Below are 19,137 nucleotides of genomic sequence, written 5' to 3' on the forward strand. Positions count from 1 at the left end.
TGAAAATCTTCAAAAAATATTTTTTGGCAAGGGTCTCCTCTTGAATGAGGAAGGGGTTAAACCCTTCGTTATTCCTGGACGAGAGCCTTGCCTGGCAGTGGGACATTAATAGGTTAAATGAATTATTTTAGTACTCACATTAGCCATATACTCGTGCAGCAGGTCTTGCAGCGCCTGACGCACCGCGTTACACTCCGCCACTATGCGCTCACGACGCTCGTCACTGAAACAATATATTATATAAGTACATTATATATAACTAAAACTAAGTCAGTCAAGCAGTCAGTCAGTCAGTCAGTCAGTCAGTCAGTCAGTTGTTTTGTTTGTCGTATGGTTAGTGGTCAACCTAGTGTCAAAGTTGTTCAAGCCGCCCGAGAGGCCTTTGACGTAGCTTAACGACTGTTATCTTAGTAGACAACAACCGGGACCGACTTTTACGTGCCCTCCGAAGCACGGAGACGCCCAGTTCAAATACCACTATGCGGTCACCCATTTATGGAATGACCGCCCCAATGGTTGCTTAACCCACAGATCGTTTACCGACCGGTGAGCGCAACTGGCTATGGGCGCCACCAAATCAGTCAATCAGACAATCAGACAGACAGACAGTCGGTCGGTCAGTCAGTCAATCAGTCAGTGAGTCAGTCAACAGCCACGCGGATTGTACTCGGAAGTTAAGCTACGCTTGCCGAGATGGGTATAATATATGGGTATAATGATGGGTAACTAGGTTGTATAAGTCAGACAGTCGCTGCATGTAAAATACTGGTATTCAGCTGCATCCGCTGAGACTGGAAGCCGACTCCAACATAGTTTGGAAGAAAGGCTAGACTCACTCACTCATCGTATGGTTAGTAGTCAACCTAGTGTCAAAGTTGTTCAAGCCCGTAGACCTTTGACGTGGCTTAACGACTGTTATCTTAATTGGCAACAACCGGGACCGACTTTTTACGTGCCTAAGGCTAGACTAAGACTGTATGTTGCTCACCGTGTGCAAGAGCTGTCAGCCATAAGTGCTGCGCCAGATATGATGGACTCAAGTCTCTCTTCAAGCGACGGACGAGTGCGGAGTTCCGAGTACGCAAGCGGCTCCATCACCATACGCTCCTAGAACAATAATTGTATGATTAGTATTAAAAAAACAGTGATAGCCGAGTGGTATAAGTTGGCACCTCCCACGCAAGTGCTCGATGATTCGAACCCGAGACAACACATATAAGACTTTTCGAAGTTATGTGTGTATTAGAAATACAACAGTGAAGGAAAACATCGTGATGCAACCTTGCCTGAGAGTTCTAAACAACAGTTCTTGAAGGTATGCAAAGTACCCAACCCGCGTTTGGCCAGCGTTGGTGTACTCAAAGGTCAACCCATTCCGTTTCCTTTCCTTCAAAGTAGTGTAAGTGTTTGTGGTGAACTGTTGTTATGTTAAACAACAAGCGTGACTTGTATCACGGAGACGCTCAGCTCAAACACTGCACCTACATCTATGTAATGTACAAGTTAACACACTGAGCGTTTACCTACTAGTAGTCCTATTCTAATGTAATGTTTTTAGGGTAAAAGTCGAGTTAAATTTCAATAATCTGTGGTTATAAATACATAGATTGTTACGTCAAATTATCTTTAATAGATTTCGGTAGAAGTCACTACACACATATTACAAAGAATTCATGGGTAGTAACTGTTCGGAGTTCAGTGAGCTCGTGAGGTACCCAAATATCGAGCTTTTTTGTGTAGAGAAAAGATTTTATTACAAGTTCATACATACTATAATGCGAAAATACTTTTTCCCCGACCTAATAGTAAACTTAGTATCGAAAGATAGATAACGCCCGTCCCTAGTAAATGCACAGTGGATAGATAAGGTATTGAAAATGGCTGTTAACAGAGTATTTTAATGATAGATTACTTACATCAAAATCATCGAGAGCTTGAGCGAGTTCTCCCGGCCCTTCCACGGGACGATTGCCACCTGAAAAATAAAAATTAGTTAGCATCTACTAATCAAGGGGTTACCTAACTTAGGTAACTTTAGGGGGCGACTTAATAACCTAGAGATCGGTTTAAAATTTGTCCAGCGACTCAGCTATTAGTTAGAAAGGTCCCCTAACTTGGGAGCCGGAGTTAAAATTTAGGGAATGGTTTTAAAATTGGTCTAGTGACTCTGCAACCAGTTTTAAGTATAACATCACTACAAAAAACTGTGGTTTAAGTTAGGGGTCGGTTTCAAAACAAGCGAATCAGGTATAAAACTGGCCTAGCTATACAGCAAGCGGTTATTAGTGAATTCGGACCATAAAAACAGTCCCCTAACTTAGGGGACGGTTTCAGAACTTTGGAATCTATTTTAAAACCGATCTAGCAACACAGCAAGCACTTTTAGGTGAATAAAGACCATTAAAAAACAGTCCCGTAACTTAGGGGTCAGTTTTAGCATCACTAAAATGACCCAGTACCCATTTCTTAGCATACCATGACCCCTCAATAAGCGTTTCCTCACAAATAAACAGTCCCCTAAGTTAGGGGTGTGTTGTGACACTCACCCACAACAGGTATAGGTTGTCCCTTGGCCACACACGAGATAGTATCTACGGCAGAGCAGACTGCACGCAGTACATAGTCGCGGTTAGCCTTAGCCGCCGCTAGCTCCGGGTGACGGACGTACACCTGAAACAAACATATTTGATATAGCGTTGATGTAAGCAGAATTGGGAGTCAACGGACACAAAGCATAACCAGTCCTGAAACAATTATTTGTGGATCGCACAAATAATTCCGTGTAGGATTAGAATCCACGACCTCCCGACGCAGTGGTAGCGGCGTGGTGACCTTAACCACTGGGCCACTGAGGTAGTTAAAGCTCTCGATACTATACCGTTGCTAGTTCAACAAACTACCTACTACCGCTAGATGACACTATTCTAAATATGACACGTAGTACAAAACCCTCGGTACTACACTGTAACTAGTTCAACCAAAGACCGCTAGATGGCACTATTCTAAACGTGACACGTATAACTTCTTTCTTTCTTTTTATAAAACTCCCTGTACCACACTGTAACTAGTTCAAGCAACTACCGCCAGATGGCGCTATTCTAAATATGACATATACTCAATGTGCCATATACCTTGGAGGCAGTGAGCAGCATGGTGGAGTGTTTCTTGAGCACGGCGCGCGCGGCGGCGAGCTCGTCCTTCATGCGCGGCTCCTTGAGCTCGCGCTGACGCTTGGCGGCCTGCGCGGCCAGCTCCGACGCCGAGCGACCGAACTGACGAGCTGACTCCAGCAGCTCCGACTGAGATGACGCCGACTTTAACTTGTCTAGGTCGTTCTCCACCTGGCAGGAGGCAAAATCCATACTAATATTATAAATGCGAAAGTAACTCTGTCTGTCTGTTACTCAATCACGCCTGAACTACGGAATCAATTAGCATGAAATTTGGTATGGAGATATTTTGATACCCGAGAAAGGATATAGGCTACTTTTTAACCCGGGAAAATGACGCATTCCCATGGGAAAATTCAGGTTGCGAACGAGGTCGCGGGTAAAAGCTAGTAATACATAATAGTGGAAGAAAACATAAAAAATCGTGAGCGAAGCAGCGCGGGTCAGCTAATAATGAATGTTTGTAAACTCACAGTATTCAGCTTGGAAAGTAGAAGATGTACATCCACCATGTCTGCCAGGATCAGGAGCCTGGTCACAGCTGACAGAAGACCTCTGTAAATTAGGCAAAAAGTATTATAAAAGGATCTTTGGTCTGTGCGATATTATGTATGTATGTCTGTGTGTATGTATCAGGCAACAAACATAGCCCAAGTCACTATCATCGGATACGGTGAAGAGAGCTATATGAATGTATGCATGTGTGTAAATATGTCTGTGGTTATGTATATTTGTACCTATAAATAAATAAAAAAATAAATATGAAATACTATTGGACAACTCACACACGGTCATTTGATTCCAAACTAAGCAGATCTTGTAAGGTAACCAAATAACTGATAAACATACTTATATATTTCTAAATACATACTTATACAGATACATTAACATCCAGCCTCAGAACAAATACTCGTGCTCATCATACAAAGATTTGTTCCGGTTGGGATTGGAACCACACGCGGCGCTACGGCGAGGTGACCGCTTAAACCACTGCGCCAAACGTGCAGTTATATAGAAATGTATGCCTGTTTGTATGCATGTATGTTTCTGTGTGTGTATGTATGTAGGGTACATACCTGGCGGCGCGCACCATCCCGGAGCGGACGGAAGAAGCGCAGGGCTCCGATGAGAACTCACGCGCGCACACACTCATACACGCTCCTGTGATAACAATACATAACATATTACATGACCCGCGCAACTTCGCTTGCATCACACAAGAGAGAATGGGTCAAAAATTTTCCCGTTTTTGTAACATTTTACTGGTACTCTGCTCCTATTGGTCGTAGCGTGATGCTATAAGGCTTATTAATGGGCTATCTAACACTGAAATAATTTTTCAACTCGGACCAGTAGTTCATGAAATTAGCGCGTTCAAACAAACAAACAAACTCTTCAGCTTAATAATATTGTTTAGATTAAAGAAAACATATGACCCTAAATTTTTACCCATTTATCATCAACTCCTAAATTTTTATAGCCATTTTAGTATGGCAAAGCAACGTTTGCGGGGTCAGTTAGTATTAGTATAGATAGTATAGACACTCACCAGCCTTCCGCACCTCCTCGACGGCGGCCAGCATCTGCTGCGTGATCTCCGGGTTCTCGTACGCGATGCTCTGCCCTCGCTCTATGAAGATCTCCGTCGCTCGCTCCACTGTCGCCACCAGAGCACTCGCGCGCTTTGACTTGCCGGCTGATATAGAGAGAGAGAGAGATATGTTTATTGTTAAAAAGGTAGACATATGGCAAGGGAAGTTTGTAAGGATCGTATCGAGTGGCGTTCTTTGGTCTCTGCCTACCTCTATGGGAAAATGGTGTGATATTATGTACGTATGAATATGGTGTCCCCAAACTAAAGTAGCATGTGAGGCTAGATACGCACATGGCCCAGCCGTGTGGTAAAATAAATATTTAAAAAACTCTTCCATAACTGAGCAACTGTCTGACTGTCTTACGATGCTCAGCCGAAACTACCGAGCGTAGAAATTTCTATATGAGGATTCCGTAAGAAATGTAAAGGTGCACTATGAGAGGATTTCACGAAAATATGTTTGTTCCTGGTGGGAATCGAACCGACGACCTCCCAGCGCAATAGTAGGAGCGTGGTGCCCACCTTAACTGCTGGGCCACAGTGGCAGTCACATAGAACATATTATGAGTAGCAGGGTAGAAGCATAGATAAGATGGGCGCCCATAGCCAGTTCCGCTCACCGGTCGGTAAACGATCTGTGGGTTAAGCAACCCTTGGCGCGGTCATTCGATAGATGGGTGACCGCATAGTGGCATTTGAGCTGGGCGTCACCATGCTTCGGAGGGCACGTAAAAAGTCTACCCCAGCTCTTGTCTACTTAGATAACAGTCGTTAAGCCATGTCAAAGGCCTCTCGGGCGGCTTGAACAACTTTGACACTAGGATGACCATAAACCATACGACAACCAAACAAACAAGTATAGACAATGTCAAAGTCACTCACGTCTCTTCTTCTTAGCATCCCTATCCTTGCTGTTCACGAGGGTGGTGACTTGCAGCACGAGAGGCTCGAGGGTCCTCTCCACAGACATGGTCCTTATCTCCAAGTTGCGAGGGTCCCACTTGAGGGTGAGAGTCCCTGTTGTACCGTACTGCTCCGTCATCGTCGCCATGTTGCTATGGAACAAAGTAAAACAATTTTTCAGCACAACTTAGTTCACTGAAACGATACATACTTTTATAAACATTCAAATAGATTTGATATTGTAGCACATTAAATAGGTTTATCAAGTAGTATTCTTTCATCATAAAAACAAGTGTTAAATATTTGTGATACAAACATAACTTGGAAAAGTAATTGTTGTAAAAATTAGGAGAATACAACCTTTTTTTTTTTTTTTTTTTTTTTTTTAACGTGGCTAATGCATTAAGCATACACCTGCACCCTGGGTGGAGTGCAGGGTTATGTGGGGCTCTCCCGCCAGAAGGGCAGGCATACCCACTAAACCGCCACGTGTGTCCTCACGGCCGCTTGTGGCGGCGTGCGGCGGGATAACTGCCGAAGCATGTACCACAAGCCGCACGCCTCGCGGACACCCCAATTTAGGGGTTCCTCACAGAGGCTGCCCAGCCTTTAACTCCACATGCCGATAGGCCGAACACAACAGCGTATCGGCAACCCTCGAGAGGACCTATTAACTGGACGGCGGCGTCCCCATAGCCGCCGCCCAAGGTCCTCACTAAGGGGGGATGCGCCGATCGTGCGCCAGCCGCCGGCGACCTGCCCGGCGGCGACGCATCTGGGCGGCAAGAGGATCAACCTCGCGCGCCCTTTCGGCCTCCTCCTTCCGCGATATCACCTCCTGGCTAAAGGTCGACATCGCCCTCCATGCCGAGGCGTCGCACGCCATGGCAGGAGAATACAACCTGGGATGCATAGGCTACTTCTTTAAAAGCTATAAGTGTGTACCAAATTTCATTAAAATACATTCAGTAGTTTGTTGGAAAAGAGTAACAAACATACATATATCCATACATACTTACAAACTTTGTCATTTATAATATTAGTATGATAGGATAAGATACTGAAGTTAGAGTATTGGAACTTAAAACTGTAGCCCGTGTAATGAGTTTCCTATGCGGTGACTGTCGGTCAGCAATGTTACAATTACCATTAATCATGAAAAAATTGAATGATCTCACTGAAGAGGTCAAGCAACTGCGAATGCGACAAAGTATGCTAGCTACCGAATCAGCTATTCAAGAGATGAGTGAGAGGGCTTATAGATCTAACAATGTCATCATGTACAATGTGCCGGAATCGACTAGTGATGTGGCTGACCAAAGGAAAGAACACGACAAACTGGAATGTGTTGCTGTGATCAAATCTGTCACCAATAGAGTAAATTACGACGGAATAAAGGTGTTTCGTCTTGGCGCTCCTAAGACAGGTGAAAGTAACAGACCGCGCCCAGTGAAAGTCATATTACAGAGCAAGAAAGATGCATTGGAAGTTCTTCGTAATAAGAACAAGTTAAATGAACCTTCATCTATTACGTCAGACCTTACCCCAATGCAAAGAGAATACTTGAAGTATTTGCGGGAGGAGCTGAATAACCGAGTCGCTAATGGAGAGAAGGACATCACCATAAAGTATATACGAGGACAACCAACAATAATCAAAATTACGAACATCCAAAAAAACTAAATAACGGTATCGGCAATAACACAATACACACACCAAAAGCAAGCCATTCCACCCACAAAAGTGGCACACATAGCAAACCTCAACCGGTTCTTGCTGTAAGGTAGGGCGTATCGGATAGTAAATCAAACAACGAATGCTGAGTAAAAACTGAACTATATTGTAATAAAACATCTGAATATATAGGGAGATGTGCAATATAAAGGTACATACACACCACACCTCCCACCAAGAGGAAAAAAAAAATAACATGAATACATTTTTTTTTTTTTTACATAAGAGCAGTATCATGAAAATAAATCCTTATTTCTAATTAATATGCTTAAGGAATAAAGCTAAACATGTTTTAGATAATATAACTTGAATAAAGACATTTATTATAACTTAAGTATATAATACCTTTAAGTAGGTGTACTTATTTGGCTAATTAACACATAACTTTATAAAGCAATATTATAAATAATAGGTTATACAAGTTTTGCTTACAATTGATAATAATAAAAAAAAATGATATACAAGTGTGGTTTGATATAAAAATAAATATCTTATATTTAATTATATTTAGTTATGCTGTAAACAATTTTGTTCGATTTTTATGAATTATATCCAATTTACCATTTTTAATAATTTGTACATTTGGTGACATATCCTGAACAACTAAATAGGGACCTAAATATATGCTGTCTAGCTTATTATTATTACCTTCATTTCTTATCAAAACTAAATCATTTGGTTTGTATACTATAGGGTTAATACATTTGTCATAAACATGTTTTCTTACAAATTTGCTTTTGAGTAGATTTTCCCTTGCTTCCTTTTGAGATAATTGTAAGCGATATTTTAATTCGCAAGGATAACTGTCATGATTATAAAGTGGTTCTACTATGTTATTATTCAAATTACTGGGAAGTGAACATATTTTACCAAAGACCAATTCATAGGGTGTAAATTTAGTTACAGTGTGTACCGACGTATTATAGGAGAAACACCAATACGGAACCCATTGGCTCCACGATTCTGGGTGGTTGTCCGTCTGTATACGTAAATACGAGCTCAAGTGTTTGTGAGAATTTTCCAGTGCACCAATGCTTTGGTGGTGGTAAGCTGTGGAATTTAAGTGTTTTATATTTAAGAGCTTACAAACCTGTTGAAAAACTGAAGACATAAACTCAGATCCTCTGTCCGTTGCTATTTCTTTGGGTAACCCGTAGCGAAGAATAAAACAGTTAACTAAAGCTTGAGCTACCTCTTCGGCTTTCTTTGAAATTAAAGGATGTGCTACAACATATTTAGTTAATTCACATTGTAGGGTAAAAATATATGAAAAATTATAACAATCCCTATCCAGCGGTCCTACCAAATCTAAATAAATTTTCTCGAAAGCACTTGTGGCCGTCGAGGTTACTACCATTGGTTCCTTAACATGTACAGCATGTTTTTGTTTCTGACATTTTTCGCATTTTTTAACGAATTCTCTGACATCTTTATCCAATCCCGGCCAGTAATAATATTTCTTAATATTATTGAGCATCCTTCTCATACCCGCGTGGCCACTAGTGGGTAAGAGATGGAAGTCATTTAATATTACTTTCCTATCATCCTTATCATCGATTCTTTTGACGTCATTTATAATAAATAATCTAAGTGCGCACTTATTTCCTAACGATTTTACGGTATTTAATAATTTTTGTACAAATATATTATTATTTTTAGTTTTAATAACGCATACTTCATTGATATTTATCTCTTTACAAAAATAATCCAGCTCCCTCACAAATGCGGCTCGCGTCAATTGCGATTGGAAGTCAGGATTAATAAAAATTGTCGACATACTTTCTACATAACAAAACGCGTTTCTTTCACGACTTATATTCTTTTGACTTCGTAATTTATCTAATTCTTCCTTATCTATAAGTCTAAGCTCTACAGCCATTCTTGGTTTAATATGACTTCCGATAACATTTGGCTGATCAGACCAACTGCAATTAGAAACCATATCAAACGCAGAATCCTGTAACTTTCTTGCCTGTGCCCGAGTGGTCACATTTATATGAGACTCAGTCATATTTTTTAAATCTTCTGACGTAAAAGAAATCCGAGACAAAGCATCTGCAGCTGCGTTGTCCGAACCCTTTACATATTCTACAATAAAATCGTATTCCTCTAATAAAAGCCTAAACTTCATTAGCCTACTTGATGGATCACGCATGTTAAACAAATAAATTAATGGACGATGGTCTGTAAGAATTTTGAATTTGCGACCATAAAGATATGGGCGAAAATATTTTACAGCCCAAACAATAGCCAATAATTCCTTTTCAATGGTTGGATACCGTTTTTCAGCAACATTGAGACTTCTGCTAGCAAATGCGATAGGTTTATTATTTTTATTACTTAAGATTGCGCCAATTGCGTATCCTGATGCGTCCGTTTGTAATATAAATTGATTGCTTTCTGAGAAATCTGGATATTCTAATACAGGGGCAGAAACTAAACAATGTTTTAACTCTTCGAATGAATTTTGACAGTCTTGATTCCACACAAAAGGTACATTTTTCTTAGATAAATTGTTCAGGGGATAAGCTATTTGCGCAAAGTTGGGAATAAACTTTCTGTAATAATTAACAAAGGCTATGAATCGTTTGACCTCGTCAATAGACTTTGGACAAGGATAATTTTTTACTATTTCTATTTTACTTGGATCCGGCAAAACGCCACCACTTGATACTATATGTCCTAAATAAAGCATTTCCTTTTTGAAAAAATCACATTTTTCTGGGTTGAGTTTTAAATTAACTTTCTTTAATCTTTCAAAAACATCTTGTAAGTTTCTAGACTTTTCTACTAAATTTCTCCCGAATACAATCAAATCGTCCTGATAAACCAAGCATTTCTCGTAAGTTAGACCTGCCATCGCCATAGTCATCATGCGAGAAAATGAAGACGGACTGGTTTTGAGCCCCATGGGCATTCTAGTTAGTTGATACTGTCCTGAACAAAATCCTGTGTATTTTCTACTGTTTTCATCTAGTTTTACATTATGAAAACCTTGATATAAATCTAGATGACTGAAATAAATACATCCGGATAAAGCATCTAATATTTCGGTTATGTTTGGGAGAGGGAATTTGTCATCCTCTATACAGTTATTTAATTTTCTATAATCTATCACTAATCTCCATTTTTTCTCACCACTAGCATCAGGTTTTTTGGGGACCAACAAGACAGGACTACTCCATTCACTCCTACACTGCTCTATAATTCCTTCCTGTAACATTTTACCTATTTGTCTATCTATTTCCTTTTTCTGGGCGTGAGGAAGTCTATATGGCTTCGAAAATATCGGTGTAGTATTCGGTTTTAAAGATATTGTATGTTTATAAATATCAGTCGTAGTTAAAGTGTCGCCTGGTAAATAAAACACATCACTATACTTCGCACATAAATTCTCTACAGCCACCTGTTCTTCATGATTCAAATGCTTTAATTGCAAAATTGAAAACAACTTCTTAACGCGATTTGCATTTGACTCGCTTTTATCGAAGTTGCATATGGTATAGTCCTTAAGGTTATGTATTATTGGCTTAATTTCTTCAAGTGTAAAATGGTTTTCGGTCGTGTTTAATATTTTTATAGGAATTCTACCGCATATCGGCTTAACTACAGAACTCGCCAAATAAATTCCGTCACTAATATCCGACGCGCAAACTACACATTCATCGGTGAAATCTGTAGACACATAGTGTACGGACTCGCATCTCGGTGGAATCTCTAAAGCATTATTATTACATACATATATAGGCAAACTAATTTTACTATTCAGAGTAGATAATGTGATTGAATTATGGCTAAAATCCAATACCGCCTTGTACTTTGCTAAAAAGTCTTGTCCTATAATACCATTCGCCCGAATTGGTAAGAAATCAAATATATAAAATTTATGTCTCAATTGATTACCATTAACGTTTAAGTTTAAATAACAATATCCAATTGTAGTAATCTGGCCCCCAATACCCGTTATGCTTATGTTTTCTTTGTAATACGATATCTGATGCTCTAAAATATGTTTATACTTCACGGCTGAGATCGATGCACCCGTGTCAAGTAACCAATTAAATGAGATGTTATTTATAGCTAAACTGATTGAACAGTTACTTTTACATGATAAAATTCTAGTCTCGAAAAAACTTATTATCCGTATTTGTTGATGTGGAAGGTACTTCCGAAGCCGATACGAGATTAACGTTGTTGTTGCTCATCCTTTGATTTCGATTATTATGATAGTAAGACCTACCTCTAAAGGGCCTGCGAAAAGAGCTCTGCTGCACCTGCTGCTGATTGTGAGGGCCGTGCCATCCACCGCGGTGCCCGCCAGCGTTGTTGTATCCGCCACGCTGTGGCCTGCGCTGCCGATCGGTCTGGTTAGCATAACCTCGATGACCTCTTGCAAAATTCTGCCTGAAACACCTAGGATTTCTATTATTGTAATACATACCAAGCACTTCACCTGAAGATGCCGACGAACTCATTTCTTCATCCTGCGCTGCCTGTATCGCGTCCTTGAGAGAGCTAAAATTCTGAGAGGCTATTATTGTGCTTAATCTGCGGTTTCGCAAACCATCAGCGAATTTTTTAACTGCATGTTGTTCATTTATTGGTTTCAATATATTATAACTCTCGGTATTGCCCTTGGCTTGCGAAATCGTGAGATCAACGAAAAGCTCAGTAATTTGTTTCCCATAATCCTGCACAGACAAATCATTTTGTCTCATAGAATTCAGTTTACTCTGAATAGCTGATGGTGACTTTTGTGGCAATAAAACTCTTCTCATATCATTCACCAAATCTTCAATGCTAGGGTAACTAGGCGATAATCTCAATTTTGCAGCTTGGGATAATCTACTCTTCAGCACAAATGTAATTAATTGCTTTTTACATTCACTAGCAGACAGAATAGAGCTATAATACTCGATATTATCGATCAACTGCTTAATATTGGACACCTCGTCGGTCATGAGGGGTAATAAATTTAGAGCAACTTTAATATCAAATGAAGACATTGTCACAATATCAGAACCCTTACAAGGTTTACATAAATTTATTACTTCAGCGTATATGCTCTGGAACCTCTCACTAAATTTATAAAATATTTCAGAGTCGCTACTTGTAACATTACCCTTCTTAATGTTATCTAATATCTCAGTAACACAATTAGAATATCTTATGAATATTTCATTTACCTCAACCAATTTCTTAGCTAATACGCTTCCAGTTCTGCGAGATGGTCCAATTTTAATTAAATATACTCTTACTGCTTTTATTTCATTACATAATGTCTCTATTTGTAAAGCCATAACTTATTATAACATACGTAATAAATTGGTTTTGAACACATTGTATCTATACCTTTGCACATGCCGTAATATAAAACCGTGTCCTTTGTCTTCAGGGAGTTATTGTACCGCACTACCGCACGAAATTAGAGAAATACGAACCGGAATTTAGGGTATCACTCAATATATTCAATTTACCGCACTTGTACACATTTTTTTTTTTTTTTTTTTAATTATTTTTTCTGCACATCACTTTCTCTTTGACCGTTTCGCTGCCTAAACATCGGTATTGTCCATCGGCGCCTTCGGAATCGCACGCAGAAATGACCGTCGAAGTGTATGGTGGTGAAATTGCTGCTCTATCCACTCCAGATGACACCTCTTGTAGACCTTATACACGACATACAGCACACCCAAGGCCATCAACGTGAGCATCACAAGCAGTATAATATTCGTAGTCCCGATGTGGGTTCTAATCTCCTCCACTGAAGCCTGGTTCGTTCCGCCAGATGCGGTTTGGGCGATGATCACCTCTTCTTTTGATTTAGTGGATCCCATCTTTCTTCTCTGTATTTCCTAACCCGGTACACACCTCTAGCGAGTAACTATTGAGTATATAGTCCAACATCTTCGTCGCACAAGTCACCGACCGAATATAGTCAAGGAATGTTAAACAGACGCGCAAAATTTTCCACTGTTACCGAATCCTGGCAGGGTCGCCATGTAAGGTAGGGCGTATCGGATAGTAAATCAAACAACGAATGCTGAGTAAAAACTGAACTATATTGTAATAAAACATCTGAATATATAGGGAGATGTGCAATATAAAGGTACATACACACCACACTTGCAACTACTATACTTTACACAAATATCCAATCAATAACTTCCAAACTTGATTTATTGATCACTAGAGTACAGTCAGTAAAACCTACACTGATAATTACTACTGAAACATGGCTAAAACCTAACATACCTGACTCAATGATAAAAATACCCGGCTACACTGTATACAGAGACGATAGAATTGGCAAACGAAGTGGTGGAGTAGCAATATATGCCTCAAATAACACTAACTTCATCAAAGTAAACATGAGTACTGCATATAACAGGAAAGAACAAAATACTGAGAGTTTGTGGCTTGATATTCAAATTGGAAACACAAAATTTTTATTATGTTATAATTTATATTATACAGAGCGAATGATTCTACTCTAGATCAAGATAACAGCTTACTCTACTACCTAAGTCATGTCTCGGAGACTAACCCAGTAGCTATAATGGGTGATTTCAACTATGGGGGAGTGAAGTGGCCCCTTGAAGACAGTGGATATGTTACACCAAGGGAAGATAACTTTGTACAATGGTATCTGAACAGCAATCTTCAACAGTTAGTAGACAGACACACCAGATTCCGACAAGGAAACCAACCATCATTCCTAGATCTAGTTTTTACAAACGATGAGTCCCTCATTGCTGGTATCGACCATCAGGCCCCCATAGGTAAAAGTGATCACACTTGCTTATTGGCAACTATAGAACTGCAAATACAACACAAAACTAAGGAGTTGCCTCCAAAGCTGAACTTCAAGAAGGCTGACTATAATAGTATAGACAAAACAGTGTGTACATTGTGCGAAAAGATGAGTGCCATGAGTGACGTCAAGAACCAATTTCAATTATTTATTAATTCATTGAGAGAAGCAATTAATTTACATGTTCCTAAGATGAGATTTAGCAGACATACCACCAATAAACCATGGATATCAGCTGACACAAAAAAACTTATTAACAGCAAATTGGCAATGTGGAATCGATATAAGTTAACTGGGCTTGAGAACACTATAATGAGTATAGAAAATTCAACAACAGGCTGATAAAAATAACTAGACTTGCACGCATAAATTATGAAAAAGATTTACTCGAAGCTGGGCCTAAAAGATTTTATTCTTACATAAAAAATCAAGTTACGTCTAAGATAAGCGTTCCATCTATCCTACATAATAAACAAGGCCGAACTGTTACCGAACCAAGTGATATAGCCGAAGCTTTTGCGGATCAATTCGCCAGTGTCTTCCAGATAGAACCCCAAACGGCATTACCAACCTTGGATCCCAAACTGCGAGTTGCAGACGCTATTGATGACATAACGTTCTCCAAAATCAGCATTCAACAAGCAATAGCAGACTTTAAAAACGATACTTCACCTGGACCGGATGACATTCCAGTACAAATATTTAAAAAATGTGACTTCACTGAACATCTATCAAGAGTAATGCAGACTTCATATGATACTGGCATCCTACCAGACTTGTGGAAGACAGCAATAGTGACACCAATATTTAAAAAGGGAAGTAAACTTGATCCCGTAAACTATAGACCCATTAGTTTAACTAGTGTAATGTGCAAAATCATGGAGAAAATTATAGTTAAACATATAAGACAATTCTTCAAGAATCACCAAATTATTGCCGAACAACAACATGGTTTCTGTCCCCATCGTTCAACCGTATCTACTTGTTACTTTGTCTATCAACATGGACTAAACATTTCAATAAGAAAGAACCAATTGATGTGATTTATCTTGACTATGAAAAAGCCTTTGATAAAGTCCCTATAAAAAGGCTTCTACAGAAACTTGAATTTGTGGGCATACGAGGTAAACTGCTGACCTGGATCGAATCATTTCTAACACAGAGAACCTTGCGTGTGAGAGTTGGTGACACGATCTCAGGTCCCCGCATAATACACAGCGGAGTACCACAAGGTTCAGTCCTGGGCCCGGTGCTATATCTGCCGTCGTAAATGTAAACACAGTAACTTAAGTTACTGTGTTTATAGTTTGTTTAGTTCTTTGGAATCAGGAGACCGCGGGCTATTTGAGAAAGTTTTCGGTTTGTTTGTACGATGGATAGTTACCGAAATACATTAAATAAAAACACAGTATTTTTACAAAAAAAACATTTTTTTTAATAAAAAATACAGTATCTGTGTTATTTTAAATTAAATAACAGTATCTCACTACTAACTGTGTTTTTTTAACGTGAATAGATTTTAATTTTTCTTTTTTTGCTTGATTATAACACGGCTTCTTCAGTTACTGTCATTGCGTATAAAATATTGTTCACTAGCTGACCCGCGCAACTTCGCTTGCGTCACATAAGAGAGTATGGGTCAAAATTTTCCACGTTTTTGTAACACTTTTTACTGTTACTCTACTCCTATTGGTCGTAGCGTGATGATATAAAATATGCTTTTTTTTCACGAAAAATATTCTCAAAATTATTTATATCTCTTAATATAACGAAGTCGCGCTAAAGCATATCCGCCATTAAAACAGTTGCCATGACAACGGAATTTTGTTAATTCAGTGTCATTATAATATTGAATATTCGCGACTTCGTTCGCCACCTGAATTTTCCCGGGAAATGTGTCATTTTCCCGGGGTAAAAAGTAGCCTATGTCCTTTCTCGGGTATCAAAATATCTCCATACCAAATTTCATGCAAATTGGTTCAGTAGTTTAGGCGTGATTGAGTAGCAGACAGACAGACAGACAGACAGACAGACAGACAGACAGAGTTACTTTCGCATTTATAATATTAGTATGGATAAATAAACAACAAATACTTGAATAAATCACAGTATCTCATTTACTGTATTACTGATTTTATACGTATTTCTAAGAAACATAGTTATAACACAGTATGTACATACTTACTGTGTCGTAATTCCCCTAATGTTAATATCTTTACAAAGTTACAACACAGTAATAGGTAAAACTTGGTTACAACACAGTAACCGTTGAGTTACCGTGTTGTAACTTAAAAAAGAAAAAAATATTATATTATTACCCTAGCTTAAAACACATTATCTAATTTTATTATTTATACAATAATAATATACTAGATATATATATACAGAATCAAAGATCTAACTATATACTAACATTAAAAGTTGCATGAAATAATATACAATAATTAGTATCTTCATGAGAGTAAAAATTAACCATTAAACTTCAACCGCGTTTTTCTCAAAACGCATATTTTGAAGTTACTGTGTTTAGATTTACGACGGCAGATATATAATATACACATTTGATCTTCCTCACTGCTTGGAATGTAATGTCAGCATATTTGCAGATGACACCAAAATATTTGCAAACCCTAACATTGACTACGACCGCCTTCAAAGTGATTTGAATAGAATAGCAAACTGGTCTAAGGAATGGCTGATAAATCTTAATAGCTCAAAATGTACGGTATTGCATATTGGCAGTCGTAACCCTCGATTATCCTACAGATTGGACAATGAACTGCTTTCGGAAGTTAAAATTCAAACAGACTTAGGTGTAAAAATATCAGAAGACCTGAAGTGGGAGGCCCACATAACTACAATTACAAAAAAAGCGCAGAGCCTGATATACTTAATTAAGAAAGCCTTTGGCGTCTTAACTCCAGAGATGATGCTTCAGATCTACAAAACATTCGTCAGACCAATCCTGGAGTACGCATTTCAAGTCTGGAACCCTTACTTCAAAAAGGATATCGAGCTTTTGGAAAAAATTCAACGCAGTTTCACTAAAATACCTCGCCTGTTAAAAAGAAGATCATATGAAGAACGACTGCAAATTTTAAAACTTACCACCTTAAAAGACCGCAGACATCGTGGAGATCTCATTGAGACATACAAAATTTTAAATGGACACTACAACCTAAAAAATATGCATCAACTATTTACTTATAACGACAATGTTAATCTCAGAGGCCATCATTTAAAATTGTGTACCAGCTTGTCGAACAACAATCCTTATGCCGCGTCCGCACGCTTGCCAAACCTCAACAAACGCCCACAAATTCAAACGTGTGGAGAGAGTGCTTGCCATGGTTTGTGAAGGTTTGCAAGCATTTGTAGCCGTTCCGATCGAGTGTCGGTTTTTTGACACAAATCAAAGGAAATTTGCCGCAAGCGCTTGCGACGCATCCATATGTTGGTGCGCGCTCAGTTTGGTTTGTGTACTGGAGGCCAGCAGACTTAATTCTCTTTCTATATTAAGCCAATCTTCCGACGCCGAGGGCATTTGAAATGATCGCATATTATAGAATATTGATCGTTAGTAGTTTTTTTTCTTTTCTTTTTTTATAAAATTAACTTAAACTAAATGTTATGGCTGATATAACCTCAATATCCATTACGTCCGTTATGCTTGCCATTTCAGAACATACTAACTCACTCGCAAGCGTGTGGATAGCGATGTTTGCCATCATGTTTGCCATTGAATCAAGCCAAACGTTTGTAGAGGTTTGGAGTTTGTGGCAAGTGCCAAACGTGCGGACGCGGCATCACAAGCACTTCTTGTCAAACCGAATTGTCAGAGCGTGGAACAAACTTCCAAAGAATGTAGTCGAAGCTGAAACTGTCAATCAATTCAAAAATAGACTGGACAAATATTTGTTTAATGAATGATTACATCATAGTGAATTACCAGGATACAGGCATTAACCAGTTGTATACAACTGCATGCCTGCTAACAAATAAATAAATAAATAAATAAATATATTATTATATGCTCTCATTCTTATTCCTTAAAAGTAGGTAAGCTTCTTTCCCCACTATAAAACTATAAGTTCCTTTCACATACACAAAATAATTCCCATGACTAAATTGCCATACATTCATACAAACAAATCATACTTCAGACAAACCTAGTATAAAGTAACAACGAAATTGAAAACCTACTCCTTTATAGAAGTCAGTTAAAAAGCAAAAAACCATACATCATTCGAGTACTAGGCTATCATAAAAAGGCGATGGTGAACAATTTCTCAGAATTGTAAATACCAGAAGCAGAAAAGAGTGTTTGAGGGTGTGAGATTGAAAAGTACTAGGGCAGCATAAGTGTACTAGATATTAGTGTGAAGCCGTTGAAGGGGGCTAGCGATCGAGTGTGTACACAAACAATCAATTTTATCAATGAACAACGAGTGACTCACATCTTAAGAATGCAATTACTCACAAAAGGAACAATAATTTTCACTTTAACTATAAATCAACCACGAAACAAAGAATAAATCTTGACTATCAAGTATTTATTTTGTTCAATAATCGATTTTTTCGTGTAAATATTTAATTATTTCCAATCACAAATACTACGATATTACCCTACTGAATTAAATAGACGTTTTTAATCTCGTTAAGTGAAAAAATAACAGATGTATTCAATTTAGACGGGTTATACATTGACAAGTAATAGAAAGGACTTTTACCTTGATTTTTACAACGATTCCTTGGAAATAACCACTCAACACTGATTTTAAATGATAACACAAATCACAATTAAGTATATTTCACTCAGTTCATACAAAATTACAAAGAAATTCACACGATTTTCGATTAAAAACAGTAAACGATATCACCAAGGCGTGTCAAAAATGTTTACTGTGTTGTCAACATCGAAA

General features: G+C 38.5%; 1 protein-coding gene across 3 annotated transcripts in view; it reads right to left on the reverse strand.

The window, feature by feature from the left end:
- alpha-Cat (catenin alpha) overlaps nucleotides 1–19,122 on the reverse strand; it is a 71,958-nt gene extending 52,836 nt beyond the window's left edge. For all 3 annotated transcript variants that reach the window (XM_076133739.1, XM_076133740.1, XM_076133738.1), the window contains exons 1-10: nucleotides 18,946–19,122; nucleotides 5,647–5,819; nucleotides 4,720–4,866; nucleotides 4,247–4,331; nucleotides 3,644–3,725; nucleotides 3,132–3,341; nucleotides 2,547–2,670; nucleotides 1,917–1,975; nucleotides 989–1,107; nucleotides 139–223 (exon numbers count right to left, since the gene is read on the reverse strand). In XM_076133739.1, coding sequence (XP_075989854.1) covers nucleotides 139–223; nucleotides 989–1,107; nucleotides 1,917–1,975; nucleotides 2,547–2,670; nucleotides 3,132–3,341; nucleotides 3,644–3,725; nucleotides 4,247–4,331; nucleotides 4,720–4,866; nucleotides 5,647–5,815 — 1,080 coding nt within the window. In that variant the 5' untranslated portion in view covers nucleotides 5,816–5,819; nucleotides 18,946–19,122. The remainder of the gene's footprint in view (nucleotides 1–138; nucleotides 224–988; nucleotides 1,108–1,916; nucleotides 1,976–2,546; nucleotides 2,671–3,131; nucleotides 3,342–3,643; nucleotides 3,726–4,246; nucleotides 4,332–4,719; nucleotides 4,867–5,646; nucleotides 5,820–18,945) is intronic.
- Nucleotides 19,123–19,137: the final 15 nt, after the last annotated feature.

Source organism: Anticarsia gemmatalis, chromosome 30, assembly GCF_050436995.1.
Source record: "Anticarsia gemmatalis isolate Benzon Research Colony breed Stoneville strain chromosome 30, ilAntGemm2 primary, whole genome shotgun sequence".
Classification (NCBI taxonomy): Eukaryota; Metazoa; Arthropoda; class Insecta; order Lepidoptera; family Erebidae; genus Anticarsia; species Anticarsia gemmatalis.